General features: G+C 33.7%; 4 protein-coding genes across 8 annotated transcripts; 3 read left to right on the top strand and 1 right to left on the bottom strand.

The window, feature by feature from the left end:
- The first annotated feature begins 38 nt into the window (after nt 1-38).
- Nucleotides 39-6031, top strand: LOC107028646 (serine racemase-like). Of its 5 annotated transcripts, none has more exons than XM_027918981.1 (10): nt 344-980; nt 1153-1237; nt 1959-2128; nt 2349-2457; nt 4275-4483; nt 4594-4680; nt 4770-5000; nt 5101-5174; nt 5264-5450; nt 5564-6031. In XM_027918981.1, exons 5-10 carry the CDS (start codon nt 4308-4310, stop codon nt 5808-5810), a joined length of 1002 nt encoding a protein of 333 aa, XP_027774782.1. In that variant the 5' UTR covers nt 344-980; nt 1153-1237; nt 1959-2128; nt 2349-2457; nt 4275-4307; the 3' UTR covers nt 5811-6031. The 5 variants fall into 5 exon arrangements, with proteins under 5 accessions (XP_027774783.1, XP_027774782.1, XP_027774781.1 ...); XM_027918980.1 differs by having other exon boundaries at nt 1098-1237; XM_027918979.1 differs by having other exon boundaries at nt 344-1237.
- A 1935-nt stretch (nt 6032-7966) lies between these two features.
- On the top strand, nt 7967-11730 carry LOC107028791. Its single transcript, XM_015229989.2, has 5 exons — nt 7967-8393; nt 9143-10256; nt 10446-10614; nt 11141-11254; nt 11367-11730. The coding sequence occupies exons 1-5, from the start codon at nt 8006-8008 to the stop codon at nt 11514-11516; spliced, it is 1935 nt and encodes a 644-aa protein (XP_015085475.1). The 5' UTR covers nt 7967-8005; the 3' UTR covers nt 11517-11730.
- Nucleotides 11731-15266: 3536 nt separating this feature from the next.
- LOC107028084 (protein LURP-one-related 4-like) lies at nt 15267-17380 on the top strand. The gene is made up of 3 exons (XM_015229138.2): nt 15267-15600; nt 16144-16374; nt 16948-17380. Exons 1-3 carry the CDS (start codon nt 15340-15342, stop codon nt 17080-17082), a joined length of 627 nt encoding a protein of 208 aa, XP_015084624.1. The 5' UTR covers nt 15267-15339; the 3' UTR covers nt 17083-17380.
- Nucleotides 17381-18590: 1210 nt separating this feature from the next.
- Nucleotides 18591-25231, bottom strand: LOC107028863 (E3 ubiquitin-protein ligase BRE1-like 2). The gene is made up of 9 exons (XM_015230092.2): nt 24653-25231; nt 23337-23528; nt 23124-23246; nt 22988-23025; nt 22772-22877; nt 20475-22649; nt 20090-20245; nt 19803-19882; nt 18591-19124 (listed from the first exon to the last, which is right to left on the bottom strand). The coding sequence occupies exons 1-9, from the start codon at nt 24728-24730 to the stop codon at nt 18878-18880; spliced, it is 3195 nt and encodes a 1064-aa protein (XP_015085578.1). The 5' UTR covers nt 24731-25231; the 3' UTR covers nt 18591-18877.
- Nucleotides 25232-25981: the final 750 nt, after the last annotated feature.

Genomic DNA, 25981 nt, shown 5'->3' with positions numbered 1-25981 from the left:
GGCAAGCTCAAGTATGCATCGAGCCTTTTGCACACTAAACTCCTGTCCTCACCTCAGAAACTTTAGACTCTATTGCTGGAAGAAAATTGTACTTTGAATGTGAATGCTTTCAGAAGGGGTCAGAAGATCATTAACATAGAGTGGAAGGATTTCTTTCAAAGTAGTCCTGTATAAGTGTGTTATAGTCAACTAGAGTTTCTGCTATTTTTCGCTTTTATAGGTAAGGGCCATTGTTCGTGCAATTTATCAGGGGAGCTTTTAAATTCCGAGGGGCATGCAATGCTATTTATTCACTTGATGATGATCATGCTGCTAAAGGAGTTGTAACTCATAGCAGGTTCGTTTATATCTTTCTGGTTTCTGTGGTTTACTATCTATCTCGTGGATGACGTCATAGTTGTTGATGATGTAGAGATAATATCAGCTATGATACTCTGCTATGAAATTCTAAAGATTGGCCTTGCTGCAGTTCTTTCCAATAGTTTAAAACAAATCCAGCCTATAGTGGATGCAATAATATTGGCATTGTAATTTCTGGAGGCAATGTTGATCTTGATGTGCTTTGGAATTCTGTTAACAAATGAAAAACTTTGTATTCAAACTCTCCCCTCATTGGAACAAACTTCTACACGATTCATGTATTCTCGCAATTTCTTGTTCTTTGATTTTTGTTTCACATTATTTGTTTTTTTAACTGTTCTTTGGTTGTCAATGCTCTGTACTGCTTTCCTTCCTAGTTGTTATTTTCCCGCTACTGTATTATTTTTTTTATAATGACTGCTTGCTTTGATGCTCTTGAGCCAATGGTCTTTCTGAAACAACTTAACTACCTCCACGAGGTATAGGTAAGGTCTGCATATACTCTACCGTCCCAGACCCCACTTGTGGGATTACACTTGGCATGGAAGTTTCATCCAGTGTTGAGTCAATTTCTGTGATTTTAGCTACTGAGTATTGGGGTGTCTTTCTGCTCAGGGACTGTAAGTTCTTTCCACCCATTAAGGTTCATTCTTTCCCTCTTATTTCTCTTTCTATTTTCAGTGTCTACTATCCACTAATACCGGTTCTTGATTTCAGTGTTTTTTTTTAATTTGCAGTAATGGGTGTAAAAACTATCTGAAGTTGAGTCTGTTTATTTTTGAGTTGATTCAGTAAAGTCGAGGATGTCAAATGTTTCGGTGACCAGTTTATCTCGAGAGAGACATTGATGCAGTCCCGAGAGGATACTGCATACAAGGTATTGCAAGATACTGGTGCTGTTCTTATTCCTTCCTTTAATTATGGGCACTGTTTTTCTTTGTCATTTTTGAATAAATGATACTTAATTTACCCCTGCACTGAAGAAGCCTCTTGGTCTCTTTTTCCCAAGCCCTTCTACCCCCTAGCTCCTTTCTTTCACTTCTACGCGGATTTCTAACAAGCCAATTTGATAAACTTGCTTTTTCAAACACACTCTTGATATCTTTGCTTTTTCTAACGAGCCGATTTGATAAATGGTATCTGGCATTTACCTTTACCGTCAAACAGGCCTATCGTCCGCGATCTCGTGGATGACGTCATAGTTGTTGATGATGTAGAGATAATACAAGCTATGAGACTCTGCTATGAAATTCTAAAGATTGGCCTTGCTGCAGTTCTTTCCAATAGTTTTAAAACAAAATGCAATAATATTGGCATTGTAATTTCTGGAGGCAATATTGATCTTGGTGTGCTTTGGAATTCCGTTAACGAATGAGAAACTCTGTATTCAATCTTCCCCCTCGTTGGAACAAATTTCTATATGAATCATTTATTCTCGCAATTTATTGTTCTTTGATTTTTGTTTCACATTATTATTATTATTATTTTTACTGTTCTTTGGTTCTGAATGCTCTGTACTGCTTTCCTTCTTAGCTGTCATTTTCCCGCTACTGTCTTATTTTTTTTATTTTTTATAACTGCTTGCTTTGATGCTCTAGAGCCGATGGTCTTTCGGAAACAAATTCGCTACCTCCACGAGGTATGGGTAAAGTCATATACTCTACCCTCCCAGACCCCACTTGTGAGATTACACTTATGGAAGTTCCATCGAATGTTGAGTCAATTTCTGTGATTTAGCTACTGAGTATTGGGGCATCTTTCTGCTCAGGTACTGTAAGTTCTTTCCAGCCATTAAGGTTCATTCTTTCCCTCTTAGTTCTCTTTGTGTCTACTGTCCACTAATACTGATTCTTGATTTTAGAATTTTTTTTAAAAAAATTGCTGTAATGGGTGTTAAAACTATCTGAAGTTGAGTCTGTTTCTCGTGGAGCAAGTGGATTTTGAGCTGATTCAGTAAAGTTGAGAATGTCAAATGTTTTGGTGGTCAGGTTATCCCGAGTGAGCCATTGATGCAGTCCCGAGAGGATTCTGCAAACACGGTGTTGCAAGATACTGGTGCTGTTCTTTTCCTTCCTTTAATGCTGGGTGCTTGATAAGGTAACACTGTTTTTCTTTATCAGTTTTGAATAAATGATACTTGGTTCCACTCTATCATTATTCCGGTCATAGTAATTTATCTGATACATGTAATATTATTCATATTTTCATCATACATAGTGGCAAAATACAATGTTTATTATCTCATACATATTGTGGCAAAATATAATAATAAATGTATACAATCAAGAAGAAAAAAAAATTCAATCAAACCCTCTCTGGATCATATTTGGGTAATATCTAGAAATTTGTTTGTATCTGGAGAGGAATAAGTTACCTATGTAAGATTTCTCTTACCCTACACTTGTTTCCTTGATAGCATGGGTTAAAATTTCTTTCTTCTCCTTTTCAATACATGTATCTTAAACAACCTCTTTCCTTTCTTATTATCGATACTTGCATCTGCTGCAACAACTTTCAATTTCTTTGATTTTTTTGTTGGTGTTCGTCGAATGACCGCATTTTTATGGGGTTATTGCGGAACTTAGTTCTCCTCTCGGCTCCTAAAGCAGCAACAACCCCTGCATTGTTATCTTCTTGAGTGAAAATGCAGTAATCAAAGTATGGACAATCTTGATAAGAATGTTGGTTAGAGGGTAATACCTCGAGTAAGCCTTTTAGGAGTAGAAGAAACCATTCGATACACATAACCAACATATTTGTTAAGGAATTGAGGAAGAAGCAAAACCATGAGATAGAGAATAAGAGCAAATTAAGAAAAGTAGGATTTGGTAAGATTTGAGAGAATTAACTGATAGACATACAGTGTATTAAGCCTTCAAAAGGGGAATGGAAACAAACTAGTGAATTTGCTATAAAATGGTAAATGACGCCACATTTTGTAATATTTTAAAACTAGAACTATGCCTTTTAGATATAGTAGCTATATTTGCTTAGTTAGGTATAACTGATTATGAGTGAAAGGTGGGCTGGACCATTAATCCTTAAAAAGGGGAAAGGACACAAGCTAGTGAATTTTCTAGAAAATGGTAACTGACGCCACATTTGGTAATATTTTAAAACTATAACTATGTATTTTGATATAGTAACTATATTTGCTTCGTTAGGTAACTAATTTATGAGTGAAGAAGGGGGCTAGACCCATTTATTCTTTTCAACATACAAGTATATAAGGTATATTAGGGTAAGAGAGCTCATGGTTCTTTTGATAAATAACTTTTTGCTCGAAGGAAGTGCCTGGAACTTTATTTGAGCCGATAGTGAAGCTCTCATCAATTTAAGCTTCAGGTTAAAATTTACTTTGTTCATAGCTTTATTGGTTCCTTTTTTAAACATTTTTTTTGTTGATAAGGATATGCTAGAACTTGATAACGATATGATGTAGAGTCCAAATGGAGCAAATGTGACGAGAGAATCAACACATCTGTGATGATGGTCACATCCATTTTCATTTAACTGCTTTCTTTTGTTCTTTTGAAAATGTTGTGTAGTAAGATATGACGACGATTTAATGATTCTATAATGATTCCTATACTGTGAAGATGTTTTATCATTTGACAGAAAGATTGAAACTTGATTATAGATTTAGATTCCGTGGCTTATGGGTAACATGTCCTTGATCCATCATTTCCCTTGGTTGATCCTTGAGATCAAAACAATTTCCTTTCTCTTTAAGTCCAATTTGTCATGTTATATGATATTATTTTTCTTGGAAGCGTATTATTCTCAAAGTCAACTGATTAAATGTTTCTCTTCTTAGATCTTCTCTATATAGGCTTGAAAGATTCAACCTTGTTTGGTATTTTTGTTCTTTTGATCTTCCCTGGACTGACTCAAAAAATTTCACATGTTTTCAGCTTTGCAATTGTTAACTTCCATAGTAATTATTGATGGAACCGAATCACACAAAATCTAGTGACTGTTATGCTGCTGATATCTCCTCCATCAGGGAAGCTCACGTACGCATTAAGCCCTTTGCGCAACAAACTCCTGTGCTCACCTCAGACACTTTAGATTCTATTGCTGGAAGAAAGCTGTACTTCAAATGTGAATGCTTTCAAAAGGGGTGAGAAACTCTTTAACATAGAACGTCAGGGATTTTTTTCAAAGCAGTTCCTATGTAAGCGTGTTGTAGTGAATTAAAGTTTCTGCCATTTGGTCGTGTAATTTTATCAGGGGAGCTTTTAAATTCCGAGGGGCATGCAATGCTATTTTTTCACTTGATGATGATCAGGCCACTAAAGGAGTTGTAACTCATAGCAGGTTCATTTAGAGCTTTCTGGTTTCTGTAATAAAACTATCTTTATTTAATTTTTTGGATTATCCCCTAATCTACTTTCTGTCGAATTTAGTGGAAATCATGCTGCAGCTCTTTCTTTGGCTGCAAATCTACGGGGCATCCCCGCATATATAGTTGTACCAAAAGATGCTCCAAAATGCAAAGTCGCGAATGTCAAACGTTACGGTGGTCATGTTATCTTCAGTGAGCCATCGATGCAGTCCCGGGAAGATACTGCAAACAAGGTGTTGCAAGATACTGGTGCTGTGCTTATTCCTTCCTCTAATGATGGGCGCATTATAAGGTAACGCAAGTCTCACTTTTTTTTTCTAGGAATCTACACAGAATGATCTCTACTAATGAATAGTTCTCTACTAATATGTTTCTTTATGAGGTCTTTACAGTGGGCAGGGTACAATATCTCTGGAGTTTCTGGAACAGGCTTCGGAAATTGACACTTTAATAGTCCCAATCAGCGGTAAATTCGACAATTTTAAGACTTCGATATATTGTTTTTCTTGAAATTTTAATTTGTAAATCAGCCTCATTTTCTGATTCGGAATGAAGGAGGTGGTATGATATCGGGAGTTGCATTGGCTGCCAAGGCCATCAATCCCGCCATTCGCATTTTGGCTGCCGAACCACTGGGGGCAAATGATGCTTTCCAATCAAAGAGCAATGGTAGGATTACTAAGTTATCTGAAGTCAACACTATTGCTGATGGCCTTCGAGCTTTTCTTGGCGATCTCACATGGTAAAGTCGAGCTCCTTCTACTATAAACTACTGTCTGCTTATTTTAAATCTTTTTCATAGTCAAAATCAAACCTTTCTTGAACTTCTGGCATTTACCTTTAACCATCAAACAGGCCTATTGTCCGCGATCTTGTGGATGACGTTATAGTTGTTGATGATAAGGAGATAATACAAGCTATGAAACTTTGCTATGAAATTCTGAAAATTGCAGTGGAACCAAGTGGAGCTATAGGCCTTGCTGCTGTTCTTTCAGATGGTTTTCGAAAAAATCCAGTCTATAGTGAATGCAACCATATTGGAATTGTTCTTTCCGGAGGAAACGTTGATCTTGGTGTGCTCTGGAATTCCTTCGATAAATGAGAAACTCTATTAGTCGCGAGAGGCAGACTCAGAATTTGAACTAGTAGTTCAAATCATTTGATTTACTGGGTTCGGAATCAATAACTTTTGTTCTTCTTTAGTTAAGTAATATATATATACAAAGTTCGATCCAAAGTTACTAGTTTCAGATGAATCTGTAACTTTCACTCTATGTCCATCCTTGGAAACAGGTGTTATTCAATAATTCAACTTTTCTATTATTGATCATATTTTTATATTTTCGTATCGTGAGGATTCATCATAATTTGATTGACTATATAAATCTTCATTTTTTTTGCCTGTTAACTTCTTTTGTTGGTTGCCTGCTAATAGTATTTGGTTTAAGCTGTTAGAGGGGATTCATATCGTCGATTCTAATTTGTTCTTAGACTGAGACGTTATTGTTTTGTTGTTGTTATTGTTTTATTCTAGTATTGGACGTAAGTATTACTCATATAAATATTTCTTTTTATGTATAATATAGACAAACATGATATACTGTTTGCTTGTATAAATTCAAAGTCGAGGATATAGATGTCAGTTGAAATCAAGTTGATGGTACATTGATGTATTATGTTTTATATATATATATATAGATAATACTTTTATATATACGTAATATATAAACATGATTCTTAATTTGGCTTTACCTGAAAACTACGACCTTCAAATTCTGAATTTGAACTAGCGGTTCGAGTTTGGAATTCTACCACAACTCTTTGATTTACTAGGTTCGAAATCAATTGCTATTTGTTACTACTTCCGGAATCCATCCATTGAAATAAGTGTCATTCAAATTAACATGTTTTGACGGTAATATCAAATATGCTATTAGCTTATTAACCATATAATGTTTATTTTATTTTCTTTCTACCATAAGTTGATATTAACAGGTTTTGACAGTAATATTAAATATGTTCTTAGCTTATTAACCATATAATTTTGTTTTTATTCTCTTTCTACCATAAGTTGATATTAACAGGGTTTCGCAATAATGTCAAATGCTCTTAGCTTTTTAACCGTATAAATGTTGTTTTTGTTTTCGTTCTACCATAAGTTGATATTAACGAGTTTTGATAGTAATATCAAATATGCTCTTAGCTTATTAGCCATATAATGTTGTTTTTATTTTCTTTCTACCATAAGTTTATATTAACGGATTTTGACTGTAATATCAAATATGATCTTAGCTTATTAACCATATAATGTTATTTTTATTTTCTTTCTACCATAAGTTGATATCGGCTTTATGAAGTTATTGAAGCATAAAAGGATAGTTAAATTCGGAAAATTTAATAAAGAAAAAAAAGGGATTAATTTTGTGTATTAAAATTTGAAGAAAAATCGAACCACAAGAATTCATAACACAGATCATTAATTTTTCCTATATAGAGGAATTAAAAAATAGTCGGAACATAAAAGTATATCGCATACAATATTACTTTGTATGTTTACAAAAAAATTATTACTTCATGATCATATAGAAATAATTTTACTAGTCCATGTACTCGTGTCGACATTTCTTTCAAAAATTTGATAAAATAAAATAAATATCTAAAAAGAATTTACCCTTAAACATACGAGTTAGGGGTGAGTATGGTATGTTGTATATCGAAATCAAAATTTTTAATAATGTGGTTTTGATATTATGATATTTGGTATGGTATGCAATATGCATTTTAATTTTTTTAATATTTGATACGGTATTTGGTGTTTAGAAATAATAAACTGAAATAGCGAATATCATACAGAAGCATAATTTATATATATAATAAAATACTAACAAATATGAAACCTAGTATTATAAAAACTAAATGTTTATAAGACGAAACTTTGACTACTCTATTTTGATTGAAATTTAATTGATTAGAAAAGAAGTTGTTTATGCTTTATCTTGAATATATTTTTTTACATATGTAATTTGTTAGTATGATATAATTGAAACTGTTTTTTTAATTCCTAATACTTTATTTTACGAATATATATTAGTAGAAGTTGAACAAATTGTAGTTATCAATTTATCATATCCTTGAATATCAAAATCGAATTTTAAAATACCGAAATAAATTAGTATGATAATAGGAAATAAAAAAAATAAAAAAAATAAGAACATCAGACTAAATACGGCGTCGTTTATCTTGTCTTCCTGTATTTTAACGAACTTTTTAGGGTTTTAGAGTCCCCTTCTCATCACTATGAGCTCTACAGCCATGGATACCCAACCCCCTCCTCCGCCACCATGTTGGAGCAACATAGTGAAGCAACAACCGCCGCCACGGCCACCACCGCAAATAACTACTACTCCGGCCACCGTCACTGCCGCCGTAGCTGCAGAAACGGCGGCGAAGGTAGGTAATGGAGTTTTGGTAGGGAGCTGTAAGTCGACGAAGGGGATAGCAGTGGCTGTGGTAGATGCAAACGCTATAATTCAAGGCGGAGATAAGCTGAATCATTCGGCTGATCGGTTTGTCACTGTACCTGAAGTGCTTGCGGAGATTCGTGACCGGAACTCCCGTCATTCACTCAATTTACTTCCGTTCACTATTGATACCACGGAGCCTTCCCCTGATTCTCTTAAAAAAGGTTGGAAATTTTTCATTTTTTTTCATTTTTTTTTGCAAAAAATCACTAGCTGATTGGTTACCCGATACGGATATTGATGGGACGTATTAGGTATCCGGTGGAATAATCGAGTTGCAAACAATCTGTGTTTATGTATCAGGGCTCGAACTCGTGACCTATGGTTAAGTGTTTTCTTGAATGTATAGTTTGGTAGATTTGTTAGAAAAAAATTATTTTGATTGCTTTGGTTTAGTTACATCTTACATGTAAGTGATTTCACTTATTCGCTTTTAACTCCCTGTTTGGATGGTTGTTACTTATTGTTTTAAGTATGGTATTGTATTGCATTGTGTTGTATTATATCATACTAATGAATCTAACATTTAAGATTGTATCGCGCTCAACATAAAAGAGAAGTTATATGCTAGCCATCTATCAATATAACAATGGATTTAAACGATGCAAATACATTAAAAGTTACGGTCAAAACAAATGTTGTATTTAAACTAATAATATAGTACAACGGGTAACAACCATCCAAACAAGGTATAGAGATTGATCGTTTGATTGACTAGTTATATTCTAGTCATCTATCTATATTAAAAGCCTCATCTTTAATTTGGGCTTGGGATCGACAGCGCGAATAAGCTCACAAAGGCTACTTTACTGTGTGTTTTGGGTGGTTGGAGGTGTTAGGAAAAAATATTTTATCTTGCTGAAAGAAACACTAAGGATATTTGTTGAATATGTTGTGTTACCTGGCTTTGCAGTTATCAGCTTTGCAAGGAGTACTGGTGATTTGCACACACTTTCTGATGTGGATCTCAAGCTCATTGCTTTAACTTACACATTGCACGCTCAATTTCATGGAACTCAGCAGCTCCGAGATTGCCCTCCAGCTATTCACATGATTAATGTAAAAAGGTTGCCGGAGAAGGACTTGCCTGGATGGGGCGCTAACATCTCTAATCCGGAAGAATGGGAAGCAATAGAACATGCACTTGATGAAGGAGCAGACACTACCTCTAGAATTCTTCCCTTGAAAGATTTGAGCTTGAATGTTATTCCTCTCGATCAACAAAGTGGTAGAGATGGTTCTGTCGTGAATGGTGGTGATTCTCATTCTGAGAATCAGATGGATTTCGATGATGGCTTCAGTAAACCTCAAAAGTACTTGCCACAGAAAAAAGAGGTGAAGATTGATGGTAAGAAGATGGTTGCTGATGGAATTGATGCATCACAGGGACAATATGACGATCATGGTGATGATTGGCTACCTGCTGTGAGCAGAAGTACTCATAGGAGATTTCTCAGGCGAAAAGCTAGACGTGAAATGTCTGAAACATCATCTAAAGTGGATGATTTACAAGATGCAACTGAAAATACAGTCGATGAAAACCTCGAAAACTGTCAATGCGATGATATCTCTATGCACCAAATCCCTGAAGAAAATCCTGAGGCTAATGCCGAGGATGGTAATGTTTCTGAAGTAAGAGAAGGTGAAGAAAAATTGTCTACGATTTTGTCTGAGATGCGGCTTGAAGAAGATTCTGCTAAAGCTCTTCAAGATGACGCAGATGTAAACATTTCCAATGAGGGGCCTGAATCAAATGATGCTAATCAAGACGGTAAAGAATTTGAAGAAGATGATTTCGTCTGTGCAGATGTAGGAGCGGAAGATGCGGAGATGTCCAGCCAGATGGATGAGAGCGTTGAGACATCGTTTGTGGATGATAACAGCAGTGAACAAAGTTGGATGTTAAAATCTTTGTCCGAATCAAGTGTGGCCTGTGTGACAGCTGATTATGCAATGCAAAATGTTATTCTTCAAATCGGTTTACGCCTTGTGGCACCTGGAGGAATGCAGATCCGTGAGCTGCACAGGTATGTAAAAGCTGTTGTAATATCCATTGTCTATTGTTCATGTCATAAAAGTTGCCAGAGTTGTTATGATTGCTGCAAGCGGACTATTGACATACTCGGAATGATCCAGTTAATACACTGCTGCCTTAGATGCTAGGAATCCTATTATTTGATTGCATCATTTGCTTATAGTAGCGTATCTGTTTTCAGGTGGGTACTGAAATGCCATGCCTGTTATAAAGTGACAACAGATGTTACTAAGATTTTCTGTCCCAATTGTGGAAATGGGGGCACTTTACGCAAGGTAGCAGTGACTGTTGGCGAAAATGGCATTGTCATTGCAGCACGCAGACCACGTATATCCTTGCGAGGGACAAAGGTGAGAATGCCATCTCCTTTCCTAAATATGTCCGACTGTTACACTTCTATAAATCATAACAGCAGCCTAATTAAAAACAGTAACTTGAGTAATATGCTGAGATAAGTTCATATTTGTCATTGCTTCTGTACATGATTTTTTGCCCCAATCGAATTACAACAGAAGGCATTCAAGAATCAAATCTGAGTGGTCTGTGAAGCATAACCATGAAAGTTCTCTCTAAATTTTAGTTAGTGACTTTGTGTTAGTTACACCCTACACATAACACACATGGAGGGGACTTCTACATGTACTGCTTAGCAATCGTTTTAGAGTTTAATCAGATGCTGTAACCAATGCTTGGAATCCTCTCTTGTCCAATTTCATGCTCGGACACTTCAAAAATGTTATCGAATCCGTGTGGGATCCTCCAAAAACGCATAATAGCTTTTTGGGGGATCTGGCGCACACTCAGACAATGTCTTTGAACTCAGTCGAGCAACGTAGCTAGAATGTTAAACATTTTTGCTGATTGCTCCCTTTGCAGTTCTCCCTGCCTTTACCTCAAGGGGGTAGAGGTGCTGTTACCAAGAACCCAGTGTTACGCGAGGACCAGCTTCCGCAGAAGTATCTTTATCCTAAAACAAAGAAGAAGAACAAGGTTGGTTTCAGCAAAGATGTTCCTTTTTTTCTTTTTTCTTTTCAAGTAATATGATGAACATTACATTTTCGCGCTGCGTGAGAAGTTGAGTTGATTTGTTTGTTCTCTGTAGGGAGATGACAACATATTTACTCCGGACACTATTTTTCTCAACCATACTAGTAAGAAGGCTCCTCTGCAGCCCCCTGTTCGCAAGGCACTAGCTGTTTTCAGCGGGAAGAGAAATCCTAACGACAATCATTATTCTCGCGCTAAGCATTAGTTTGAATTTTTCGAAAAAAAGACTAGTCTTATGAATTCACATTTTTGTACGAGTCGATCTGGGTTTTCTATACTAGTCCATTATATAGTTGGATGCCCTGAAGATCAATGTTACCAAATCCTCTTTTACAGATTTTTTTTTTTTTTTGTGTGTTTATGGATGGTCTCAGAAATATGTTACAGTTTGATTAAAAATATTATATGATATTTTCATTCTTAGTATACTGTGTCAACTCGGGGACGGAGGAAGGAGAAAGTGGACAACTAATATGGGACGATGTGTAGCTTTCCTCAGGGTTGATTCATTATCCATCGAGTTTTGAATTGTGCGACTCTTTGATATATCTTAGTTATCAAAAATAATGTCTCGATATTTAAGGTCGTAAAGGGTCGTTTGGTAAGTGAAACAAGTATAATAATCTTGATATTAAATTTTTGATCAACTTTATCTCGTGTTTGGTGTGAGGTATTGAGTAATTTTGGGATTATTTTACTCCACCATTTGTACTAAAATTATGGGATTACTCTCCCATATGAAAGTTAGGATAAAATAGTCTCATACGATATCCTGTACATCAAACGAGATTCAAACCTAACATTTAACCTTCATACACCACATAATTTCTCGACAAAGATGTTCATCGAACGATTCTTTGCCTAAGGTGGCTCTGCCCATTTGCTATTATAAGACGACACAACACTTAAGTACTTACTAATCTTTTATCTGAATTCGTGTCTTTCATAAATCTCTTACCAAGATCATATGCTCGATCAGTTAGAGTTGCGTATGTATGTATATATATATATAAAAAAAAATTATTTTGCATAAGGACAACCTAATTATCATATAGTTGCATGTTAATTTCTTCAAGGCGGCATTTATATGCATGAAGGATATTTATTTTCTAAAAGTAGTAGCCTAATTTGAATTTATAAATCATATACCTAACTTTTCATACTGAAAATCTGGGAAATACATAAAAAAAGTCATATTTTTTTTTAAAAAAATTTATCAACTTGTACTACATATTTAATTATCCAAACATATATATATATTTCATATATCTTGACTTTTACTATCCAATCATCTTCACGTGTGAAATCGAAAAAAATACACTTTCTAATCTTATTTTTCTTCGAAGCGAATTCATAATTTGAAGTTTAATGGTTCTAAATTTTACATTATTATGTGTGAACACATGAAATGGTCGTGATCACTGCTAATCATCACACTATATCAATCGATATCTATAACGTTTTTTTTTTGTACTAATTACGTTATAAGTAATACGATTGTATAAATATTTTTTTACACGATTCGATTTTTCGTTGACGCTTGAAGTTCTCAATGGGTACATAAATTTTAAAATTGACCTTACTTTTCCAAATTAAGGAAAATGGATGGAAAAAGTGCGTAGTTAGTCACTATCAGTTTAATTACTAATTAAGTGATTAGCAAGCAAATGATGTAATCAATTATTAATAAAACGAATAATTAGTTGTAATTATGTCCCAAGTAGATAAAAGTGCTAAATTCTTTTACCTATTTAATTATAATTAGTTTTGGCCAAGTGGGAAAAAAGTGATCTTTTTTTAAAAAAAAATTTGTTTGTATACAAGATTTTCTAACTTTGGCCTTGTTTGGTTATAACTAAAAGATTATTAACGTTTGATTTTATTATTATATTATATTGTATCGTATTATAATGTATGCATGCATTTGTTTTGTTGAATATATTATTAAGACAAATTACATCATACTATTTCGTTATTATATGACACTATAAGAAAATTATGAATTATATGGAGATTTTCCTGAGAATTAGTATGAAAATTTACAGGAAAATAAGTTTCTTACGAATTTTTATACTAATCCCTAAGAAAATCCTCATGTAATTCACACTTTTTTTATAGTGTAATCAGTGGCGGAGCTACATGCAGTGAAGGGGCCGACACCTCTTCGTCAAAAAATTACGTTGTGTAGCTAGAATTAAAATATTTTTTATGTATATTTACATATTGATACTCCTTGACTTCTACACGATTTTATTTCTTTATATTTTGACACTCCTTAGACCAAATTCTAGCTCTGCCACTGAGTGTAATACGATAGATAAGCTTACAAAAAAAGTGGGGTACGAGAGCTTTTATAAAAAAAAGTACAATAAAAATAAATAGAATTTACACAAAAACTAAATGAGTTGGAAAAAATAAGGTAGAAATTCGAACCATCATATAAAATGAGATTTTTCGTCATATGAATTTGATGATATGATATAACAAATTTAAATGACAATCAAAACCGATGTTATATTAAACTAACAACACATACAATAACATAATACGTAGCAATTATCTAACAAGTTATAATCGCGAAACACGTTAGTATAGTTATCTTAACTATACTAACAAATTAAGAAGAAAGGTCAAGTTTTGCCTCCTGAATTATGTGAAAGGTTCAAATTTACTCGAAATTTTAAAAATTAATTCTTAATTGCGATATATGTACATTGTGTCGTTACCATGCTAATTAGCTTTCATCGTTTGAAAATAAAAACATAATTAGTCTGTTTTAGTAACAACTAACAACAATAATACTTTTGACTCGAACTATTAACAGGCGATGCGTAAATTTATTTCATTTCGCATAATTTGAGAGAAATTTTGACCATTTTGCCCTAATAACTTTATTGTTGATCTCATCTAGAAAACTAACTAAAAATTAATTCATACACACAACCGAGTATATTGACTCCTAAAAATAGAATTGGTATAAGTCATATAATTAAATTCAGTCAAAATTTTGGTTTATATTTAATATACAAATACAATTAATTAATTTCCCCGGTACAAAATAAGTTATTATTAAATACTTAAATAGGAGGAGAAATAATTTTTTTTTTTTTTAGTGGGTTCTACCTAGAGTCGTGACACTTTCAAATTTATTAGGAAAAAATAACATCAATGTGTAGGGTATATATAATAATAGACAAAGACACCAAAAATAAACAAAACAAATATTTTTTTGTTTTATTATATTTATAATTATTACTTTATCTACTTGCCTCATTTTTTTTTTTAGGGAAAAAGGATAAATATATCCCCTGAATTATATGGTATGTAAATATCCTTCGTTATACTTTTAGGACATTGGTGCTCCTGTCGTCCAAAAACTAGAGCATATATACCCTTTATACTAACGGATATACACGTGTCATAATCTTATCCACCGATCAGACATTTATCGACAGATAAGATTGCGCCACATGTCTGTATTTAGTCTTCCGTTAGAGTGAGGGCATATATGCTATAGTTTTTGAACGGCAGGGCCAGCGATGTCCTAAAAGTATGACGGAGGGTATCTGTATACCATTTATGATAGTTCGGAGGCATATTTATCCTTTTTCTCTTTTTTATTGTACTTGCAACTCTACTTCGAAAACATTTCTTTTGAGCCCGTCAACAACAACCTCTCTGTAGAGATAAGAATAAGGTCTACAAACATCGTGTGTGTATACATATATATATCCTAGCTTAAAGAAAAATATAAAAATATATAAGTTTCGTAAAAATTTCTGACTCCACGACTAAACACGAAAGAAACTAAACCCTTGTCAAAGTTACACATAGACATATTCCAAGTCAATGTTATTCAGCTATTTTCAAGTGTGTGACTTCAAAATATGTTATACACTATATATATATATAAAGCCCTTTCAAGTATATCTCTTATAACTATATACTATATCATTTATTCTTTTAATTCTCTAATTTTACATCTTCTTCTTCTTCTTCTTCCTTCAAGCTCCTAATTCAATTAAATTATGGCTAAAATATGTCCTGAATTATTGTTACAACAATCTTCTCCTTCATCATCGTCGTCGTCGCCATCGCCTTATATTAAATCTATAAGAGAAACATTTACTATATGGATGAAATCTTTAATTTTCCATGGAAATGGATGTACTATTTTTAATTCCAAAGGTGTAATTGTTTTTAGGGTTGATAATTACCAAGAAAGTTGTAGAGATGAAGTTTGTATCATGGATCTCAAAGGCCAAGTTCTCTTCTCAATTAAAAGAGAGGTAATTAATTAATTATAATATTATTATTGTTATCTATCAAAAGCAGAGTCAGAATTTGAACTTTATGAATTCTGAATTCTAAGATACGATCTCAATTGATAGTAATTGAGTGTTGAATTCTATCGAACTCACATGTTATATATCTTTGACACTAGTATCTCACGCTACCAAAATCGTAAAAAAAAATTTAGAAATTTTTCGTAAAATTTAACTTGTCGATAAGATATTTTTGTCGGAAAAGTTGTCGACAAGCCAATTTCCAACGGATTGATTTCCGTAAAAATTAGCGATTTTCTGATAGTGTTTTTGATGATCGGAAAACATTTTTCATAAAGGGAGAAAAACCTCACTTTTAATTAAGTGGAGGTTTTGTCATTTTCCTTCACAATTAACTTAATCTTTTAACTTCTCAACATTGTTTTAGTCAACAATTAGATATTATTATCAATTTTTAATACTCTTAAAAATTAAATATTATATTGATTTGTCAATATTATTACTATTAATTTTTAATAATATATATATATTTTTTTTTATTTTCAGAAATTAAGAGTTTTTGGTCGTTGGAATGGATATGGATCATGTGGTGAAATAAAAGGGAGGCCATTATTTCAAATAAAAAGAAATTGTGACATTTTTTCAAGAGAAAATGTCATTTGTAATTTTGGGTCAGGTGATGAAAATAATGTAGGAATAAATTGCTACAAAATTCAACAATTTGATAGAAATTCATCATATAAAGTTACAAATTCTACTGGCCAAGTTGTTGCAGAGGTTAGTATGTTTTTATCGAATAATCTTTTGTACTGTCGATATATATATATAATGACAAAATTAACTTAAGAGATGAGAATTATGCAAAACTACGTAAAAAGTCTGGTTGCGTCATCCAACACGATTTTGGAACTACTAAATAGGCACCCCTAGACTTGCTGATAAATTACATGCTAGAGCGTGAATAATATAATATAGAGTTTAATATTAGATACGCAAATTAAAAATCGAATGAGCTCGGCTATGATATATTATGATAAGGAAATGAACATATATAATAAATTACATTTTCCTTTCCATAGTTGTTCTGTACTCAATACTCCCTTTCACCTCCCGACACGTTCAGAATTTAACATGTGAAACATGAACAATATATGATTCTAATATCATATGATAAGAAATAGACACTGAACCTAATTCAACTTTAAAAATTATGTGACTACTGTTATCATTATCTTTTAAATGTCGTGATAATATTAAAAAAATTTGTTTATTTAATATATAAAAAGTTGAACTCTTTTAGGTAATTAGTTTCTATGTTCTAAAACTTTTTTATGGTGAATTTATTTATAGGTAAAACAAAAGCAATCATCAAGAGGATTTGGGTATGGTGAAGATGTGTTAACTTTAGAAGTGGAACCCAATATAGATCACTCACTAATTGTGGCTTTTGTAATAGTATGTGGATTGATTCATGGAAAATTATGAACGGCATGATTCCTTATTCAGATTCCGAACTGTTATTAAGAGGTCATATCTTTCCTTTTCTTGAGGCTGTAAAGGGGGTCGTCCCCTTTCATTTACTTCGTGAGTAAGTAAGTCGTGACGCGCTCCTTCCTCATCTCGGGATTAAAATTTTCTTAATCGTTTCGAACTCCGAATGCTTTCCAAGGTTAGGGTTGGTGGGGCCTTACAAATATTTGTAACATTATATATGTTGATGACAATAACATATACTAACCCCACAACAAAATTCCTATAAAATTTCTTCATATGTTAATTATTATATAATATAATTTCAATTTTGACGATATTTTAAAGAAACTGTAGTATTTCAAGATTGATCTTATCAATTTCAATGTATCGTGCGTTTAATTCAATTTCTCTTTATATGTAAGAAGATATTGGAAGTGATGTAGGGTGATTTTCCTAACTTACGAGATTATAGAATCTCCTTATAACAATATCGTTTAGGTCTTATTATTTTATAAATAAAGTACAATAATTTAACACAATCTTTTTATTTGTTTGATTTTTTAAAATTTTCTTTATTTATAAAGTAGCTTTTGTATCTTTTTTTGATCGGTGCACTTTATTTCTGAAATTCAAACTCGTGATCTTTAAATGAAATATGAAGATGTTTTTTATTTTACCACTATCTTTAATCGTACATTTACTTTAATTAGGTAGAATTTTATATAATCGATTGCTTTTAATTAAATAATTATATACTCCAAAAAGTATATTCTATCACCTTCTTAAAACACTTTCCAAGTCATCCTCTTTGTCATTTACTTTTTTTTTTTAAATATAAATATTCAAACAAGTTAAAGCATATATATAAGAAGAAAAATCAACTACAATAATTGATAGCTGACACTATATATATATATATATATATGCAAATCCAAAACAAGAAAACATATATATATATACTTCTATGTTAAGAATTTTAAGTATTAACACATCGAGTTTAAATTTTGAATTCATTTATATTTGTGTAGAACAAAAAAGACAACCACTTTTTTAATAAAATGTTAATGTTTTTTTAATTATTAGACTGTATTGGTCTACTATTTCAAATTCGTATTATGTATGTCCCACTATAAGGGAAAATGTACACTTCCATATGGAGTTATTTTATTAATTTAAGAGTTTGAATTATATCAAATATACAATAGGTCTTTTGGAAGTTTTATAGAATCAATTGTTTTTCGGTTAACCATTTATTTTTGAAGCTCATTGACCAATTAATCTGGATTTACATCGAATAGATCTACTAGGAGATAAAAAGTATTTGATCGAGAAAAAAATATTTTAAAATCTGAATTCAAAATTTTTGATTAAGAATGAAAGAATCGAAATCTGTCGAGTATAATAGAACCGTATGACTTTGTCACAAGTGAGTTATGCATATGATTATTAGATCAACAGTTAGAATTTTTATTTTACCTTGATCGTGCAGATATCAAAAGGATTCAATATTTTACAACTTATAAATAAATACAAATATTCTCGTATTAGTCATATATATACAATGTAATTTTCTAGTAAAAAATATTCATAGGTAGAAATTACCACCAGTCACTACCTATAAAAACAACTTGAAATGCTGTTACACAGCATCTTATTTCTCAGAGGAATTGTAAACTATATGCTAAAACTACTTTTTTTTTTTTGGTATTTTATCTGATGGTGTAACTCAATGCAAGGAAAAAATAAATAAAGAATATGCCTAAGAAAAAAAAAACCTTCAGAAATTTACATTTATTTCAATTTAAATCTATTTTACGAGCTCTTTTTTCGTGCTCTTGATGTTCCTCAGTTTCATCGCGAGTTTCTGTCTTTCTCCTTCTACCTCTGCAAATTTGAGGCTTATTTCTGAATATCTACCTTGCATTTCCTTCAATTCAACTTCCATGAACTTGTTCCTCTCCTTCAATAGTTCCATTTCATTTGATAGTTCTTCGAGATTTCTGGTATTACATGCTGTGCTTTCCATTTCCTCGTCCGAACAACAGCTGTTATTGCTGCATTGGTATATGCATTGCCAATTAGGAATGTAGAAGAGATACAATTATTGTATAGACATCTAGAATAATTAGTCTTCGACAGTTTATTCACGAGATGTGTATGTATAGTCAAAAAGGCATAATACATATACAAACACTCAAACTTGTCCTCGGCTGGCAAATAAGCACTCCAAATTTGAGAGGGCACATAGAAACACCTCAACTTGGTTACAACTGACAACTAACCCACTCCAACTTGTCCTCACTTTGTCTCATGGACACCCTGACGTGACACATAAATTTTGGAAATGTCTAGATGATCATTTTGTAAGTCGGAGTGTTCAAGTGACACAGTGGAGACGAGTTGAGGTGTCTAGATGTGTGTATTCAAAGTTGGAGAGTTCATCCCTAGTTGACGCCAAGTTAAAGTATCTATCTATGTTTATGCATGTCAAAAATGGACCGCCACTCAAATAGTGTTAAGTTATCCTTGTTCAAGTGACTCAATAGTGATATTTAATGATTTTAATAATATAAACTTGTCGTTGTCAAAAGTAATATGATCCTATATAGCTCTGACTCTCCAAAAATGTTGTCACACGAACCGACATGCACCGAGCAACATTTTTGAAGGTTCAAGCAACATATATTTGAACGGCATAAGAATCAATCATGAATACAGGGCAGGACTCATACCTCTCTGTAGACAATGTTTGAGAGGGATTTTCATCTTCCGTGCCTGTTGTAGTTGTGAGATTTAGATCTTCCATCGCCACCTGTATCAAATTTACCTTCAGTCAGATGAACTTTAAGAGTTAAACAGTGTAAAAATCGTATCATTTTCGAATCAGACCTGACCTAGCAACTTCAATCATGACTAGTTCAAACATCATTGTTGCGGTCTTTGTCTGATGTTTAGTGAAGCGAATTATAATAATTATTGTGACAATGCTAGTGTACACGATAAGGTTCTTGCTGCTCACCTTTAGGGACTTCTGTTCGCAGAACCTTTCTGTGCTCTGTTGGAGTTCTTCTAATCTTCTTTCTAACTCTTCGATTTTGTCTTGAAGATCTTTCTCCTTCTTCATAAATGAATCCTTTGCGTTATCAAGTGCACTTTCCTTCAGCTTGATCTGACACTGTGATGATGGAATGAAAACTTAGATTGATCATACTCATCAATGATCATTTTTTATAAAATACCTATGCAGGAACAGAGATAGCAAGAGTAAATGCACAACGGATTTTTTACGTGAATGTTACCTTTGTAGATGGAAACAATCTCAATCATGTTATAAAGTACACGAATAAATCAATTCCAGCAATTTACAACTAGATTTAGGTAGATCAAATGTACGTGAATATTACCTCAAGCAACTTTATTGTCTCTTTTAGACTATCAGAATCCATGAGCTTTTTTTCCAAACTATTTAATGCATCCTCATTCTTGTTCAGATCCTCTTTCAGCCGGGACAGCTGCTTTCTCAAATTTTCTTTCTCGGATTCATCCTCGAACAAAGACTTCTTCATTTCATTACATTCAGATATAAGTATATTCACTTCCAAATGCAGTTCTAATATTAATGTCTCCTTCTCATCCATAATAGACCTCGTGGCATTTAGTTCCTTTACAGTCTCCATAGCTTCTTTTTCCACTAAATCTAGCCTAGTTTCTAGTTCTCTTCTTTCACTGTGACCTTTCTTAACAAGCAATTGCATGTTCTCAATTGATTTCCTAGTACTTTCCAACTCCTCAATTAGCATATTTTTCTGTTCGGCATGCTGATGAAGGATATTCTTGTCTGCTAATAGATTTTCAAACTCAGCTTTAAGAGATATGATTTTCTGCGACAAGTGGTGTTCAGTTTCTTTAGCCACCTCTTCTTGTTTTTCTAGTTGTGCGGATTTTGCTTCAATTTCCAACTGCAGTTTTTCCATTTGACCGGACATATCAGTTATCTGGCTAGAAAGCTCAAGCATTTTTGCTTCATAATACACTCTGATTGATCGGAGTTCCTCAGATGATTTTTGAAGCGTCTCTTCAAAATGCATTTTCTGCAGGCGGAGCTCATTAGCTTCATGTAACGCTTTCTTTTCATTCGCTTTTAGTGAGCACATCATTTGCATGGAGAGACTTTTAAGTTCGTCCTGAAGCCGCTCTGCAGTACTAGCAGTGTGCTGTCTTGTCTTCCTCAGTTCTTCTTCAGCTCGTATTGCTCTGTGCTCTTGTTTGACTTTATCACAAGAAAGAGTTTCAAGATCAGCTTCAAATCCCTGTGCTTGATTTTCCAGTTCTTCATCCAGGGTACTGACTTGAGCTTTGAGCTCGCTTATGGTGACCAATGAATCGGAGAGTTCTTTTGCTTGCTCCATCAGTTCATTCTCCAAACTTGTAATCCGTCCTTCAAGTTCCTTTACAGTTGAATAAGAAGTTGCACATTCATATTGCATCTTCAGTTGTTCCTGAAACTCGCTTTGCTCGAGTTTGTATAAGATATCATGGTTTTCTTGCTTCAGTATCTCATTGTCGAGGACAAGTTGCTCCATCTGCATCTCTAAGTCATCTCTTTCTCTCCTGTATATCTCGATTTCACCGCAGAGGTCTTCGATCTTTTGTTCCAGCATATATGAGTCTTTGACATCACTATGCTCTCGCACAAGCTGCTCTAGTGCTTTTTGATCTTCGTCGTCTTCATCAATCATATCATTCTTGGAGACAACATCCGGCAAATTTTCAGCATCACAAGATGTGGTAGATTTGTTGCAAAAGCAGACATTTTGTTTGTTCTTCTGTTCTAACATTTCGTCTAGGTCACGCACAGCAAGAATTAACTCGGAATTCGATTCTTGTGTCTTCTGAAGTTGTATTTCCAGATTTGCATTAAGTTCCTTTTGATAAGCCAATTCTTGCCTAAGTTCACTAACAAGAGTTTGAAGATCCCCTTGTTCGTAGAGCAACTTGTCTTTGGATTTCGCCTCGTTTAGACGTCTTAGGGAAGCTTTTAGTTTGTCGCATTCTTCTTTGAGAGCATCTCGTTCATTTTTCAGGCTAGCAACCTCTTTCAAGAGATCCTGACCTCTTCTGCTCTCCTTGACGATTTGTTTACGCAAGGTTTGAAGTTCCAAATCCGACACTTCTACCTGCCTAGCAAACGCTGCAAGCTCAGATTTTAGTTTCACAACAACAATATCTGAGACCTCCTGTGATGCTAATCTATGAAGAGCTTCTCTTGGAGTGCTCGAAGAGCCATCTGTACTTGCTTCGAGAGTGGAACCCCCCAACCATTCCGACTGTTGAATTTCTTCAGAAACTATTGTAGAGACGTCAATACTGGGCTTCCGCAGAATTAACGCATCATTTGGAGACAAAGGGAAGTTTATGTGATCCTGATTGCCAATGTTGTTTCTCATTTTGATTTGCCGAGGCGTATCAAGCCCTGAGCTGCTTCCAGAACTGGACATGGTAATATCAGATTCACCTGATGCCCGGCGGATGCCATTCAGTTCACCATTGTGCAAAATAGGTTTGTTGATCAGACCATCCTATTAAAACCAAATACAAACAAGAAAAGAGACAATCTTATCAGTCGAAACAAACTCAGGTCGAAGGATCAATCCTCGGATCTCCGTTCTCTTGCAATCAGACAGAAGTTTTTATGTCTTACCTCTGTAGAATTTCCCTTAAGGCTAGCTTCTACGTCATCATTGCTTAATTGTGTCCTCAAGATCATATTATCGGAATTTGGTATTGCATCTTCGATCTCTTCAACTCTGTAGAAGCACCAAAAAAGATGTTAAAAAGACTAGTTTAAATTCTACACTACGCAAGAAACAAAAACTTAGAAGAAAATCATGGAAGTCATCGGGAATCTGGACAGCACCTTTGATCAGAAGAATCCTGAATCCTCTGTATCGAAACCTATGGACAACGAACAAAATTTAAATCCAATCAGGTCCAGAAAGCTCGCAAAATATCTATGTGATACATATTCATTCTTGAATGGATGAGAGACTTACATGTAATAAAGCTCCCGATTTTGAATTTTTTAGCGGAAGAGAAACAGAAGAGATCTTAGACGCCTCTGCATAATTTGAGAAATCAATCAAAGCTTCTCCAGCAACTCCGGATTTTAAAGACCCCTACAAAGTACACACCCAAACAAATTATGTAAATCACTTGCTAAGGGATCAATGCAGCATAAAAATCGTAGAGTTGCAAATGCAGCTTACAGTTCCCAGGATGAAGTAATAGATTTTTTCATGAATCTTCCCCGACTTCGGTTCTTGAATGAACTTCACAGTTTCAAGAACTGCTTTCTCCCAGTAACAGCTCCCATCACGAACCGGTGCCTTCTCTAACTTTAACGTTGGCTTTCCCACATCAGCAGGGACCACAGATATCATCAATGCATCCCCCGCTACCTATGTCACATATACGAATTAATCCGTTATGTTTTGAAAGAATGTCAGTATTTCAACTACCCTATAGAAAAATGAACAAGAAACAGAAGAAGGATTGAAGCGTGATAGTATCACTGTCTCAAAAGAGTGACTGCTGACTCATGAGTTAGCAGACAATGCTCTTCTGCGATACCCTAAACTTTTTATCCATTGCCTCGTAAAAAAGCGTCTGCTTTGGAGAGAAACAAATTGAAGGAAAAAGCAAGCAGAGAACAGCTCTTTTCCCATGAAAATGCAGAGGGATCAATCAATCAATCACCAATGACGTATCAAATCCAGATTATTGGATCGATTATGTGAATCCTCTATATCTATTCTACTTGATTGCCACCATCTCATTCTACAAAAACAACAACATACCCAGTGTAGTCCCACGAATTGAAGTCCGGGGAGGATAGATTTTACGCAGAGGTAAAGAGGCTGTTTCCGCTAGACCTCAGCTCAAGAAAAAAAGAGTCCAAAGCAGTCCAGAAAAAGAAGTAATACAACAAACAACCGATAGTAATAGAACAGTACTACAACACACCATATCATCCCAAAACTAAATAATTTATCTTCCAATGCCAAATTATTAGTCGATAGAGCACATGCCTAAATTCAAAGATATTCACAATGTAATTCCTATCCTAGAATTTCTTTTCTCATAACCGTAGCATCAAGTTCAGCTAGCGCGCACCTCAACCAATTCAACGAAGTACTTCCTACCTCCCACCAGTACACGTCCCGGATAACTCCCTCGGACAAAATGGAAAGAAATCCCCTATTAACTCTGAACCTCAACCTACTCATCCTAGCATATAACAAAGACAACTACAACAACAACACCATATCCCGTGTAATCCCACGAATGGAGTCTGCAGTTAACACAAACTATATTAATGGAAAAAAAATGAAATGTGTCATCAAATTTAATATGCTTCAAGTTTTTTATTTAACCTTTCTACTTCATTAATCGATCAAATCATCCAATTCAGATTTCTAGTTCCAACATTTTCAACACTAATTCCTCTTTTTGAAAAATCTACAACTACCAAGAACCAACACAAACAGTAAAAATTCAATCTTTGCATGTATATATATTTTACCTGAGTTGCATGAAACTGCAATTTGAATACAACTTTGATCTTGTTCTTCTCGCTCCTCCATCTTGCCGACTTAAACATTTTTTTTTTACACTTCTACCCTCAACTCAACTCATTTATTACAAAAGAAAATCCAATTCACAGTTCTCGCCGGAGCTCTCCTCTTCCGTTTACCGGAGCTCCGGCGCACACTACCTTAAAACCACCATGAGAACTCAAAACCCCCTACCAATTTCAACAAAATAAACAATACCCAGTTCGAATTTTTCGCTGTAAAACACAGAAAATGACCGAAATCGATAGAAAAATACTCCAAACTATTGAATGTTGATGAAAATGAGCTAAAACAGAGCCATTTTTATCATTTTTTTCTCTAAAATTTCAGGATTTTGAGATTGAAAAGTGATGAATTTGATTAATAAATGGGTTGACAGAAGAGAATACGGTAGATCTGAAGTGGGTTTAATGGTGTTTTTCCGGTAGATTTTCACACACAGAGAGTAGTTCTCTGCTTCTCTCTCTATATATGTGCTCTGTTTTTCTCTCTCTATATTGTGCATGAAATAGTAGTTGTGTAAAAAAACTCATATGTTAATATTTAATAATAATATTCCCTTTTATTTTAATTATTTTAACTTTTTCAAAATAATTATTGATTTTATTGTTTTTTTATTTTGTCTTTATGATCATAAATTAGGGGAAAAGAGAAAAACAAAATAAAATATTGGAAGTGAAAGTTCCCTTTTTTCTTCTTTGCTTTGAGGTACCGACAAATTCAAGATCGGATAAAATAATTTTACGAGTAAAGTCTCTCGAGAGTAGAATATACGTATAAAGTTCAGGTCAATGATTTAGCCACGTATAGGAGGGTAATTGATAAAAATTATATTATATTTGTATAAAAAATTTATACGTAAATATTAAATCTTGAACAACTTTAACAATATTTCTGACTTCCCTGTTATTGACTTGAAATCATGTTCCTATTTTTTATGAGACAGAAAGATTGTTTGCGATATATCATCAAAATACTAGGCAAAATCAGTAGAGTAAAATTAGAGAAAGTTGTTAAAATTGATTTTCATTTAGTTATATTTATTTGGTTATACATATCATCTCTAATCAAGGGGGTTCGATTTTGAAAATGTTTGTTGTGGGTTTATCTCTCTCGATCCGTTCAAGTTTGAAGAGAAAATATTAAAGGGTTCTAGACTTTCGATATCTTATTTATTATGTGAGACTTCTGTCATATCAAGGATGTGTTTGAAAGGGTTGAAAAAATAAATTAAATTGAGATGTGATTTAATTAATACTCATAAAATAGAAATAATT

Source organism: Solanum pennellii, chromosome 8, assembly GCF_001406875.1.
Source record: "Solanum pennellii chromosome 8, SPENNV200".
Classification (NCBI taxonomy): domain Eukaryota; kingdom Viridiplantae; phylum Streptophyta; class Magnoliopsida; order Solanales; family Solanaceae; genus Solanum; species Solanum pennellii.
The sequence above is the reverse complement of the archived record's forward strand: the minus strand, read 5'-3'. Positions and strand labels throughout refer to the sequence as shown.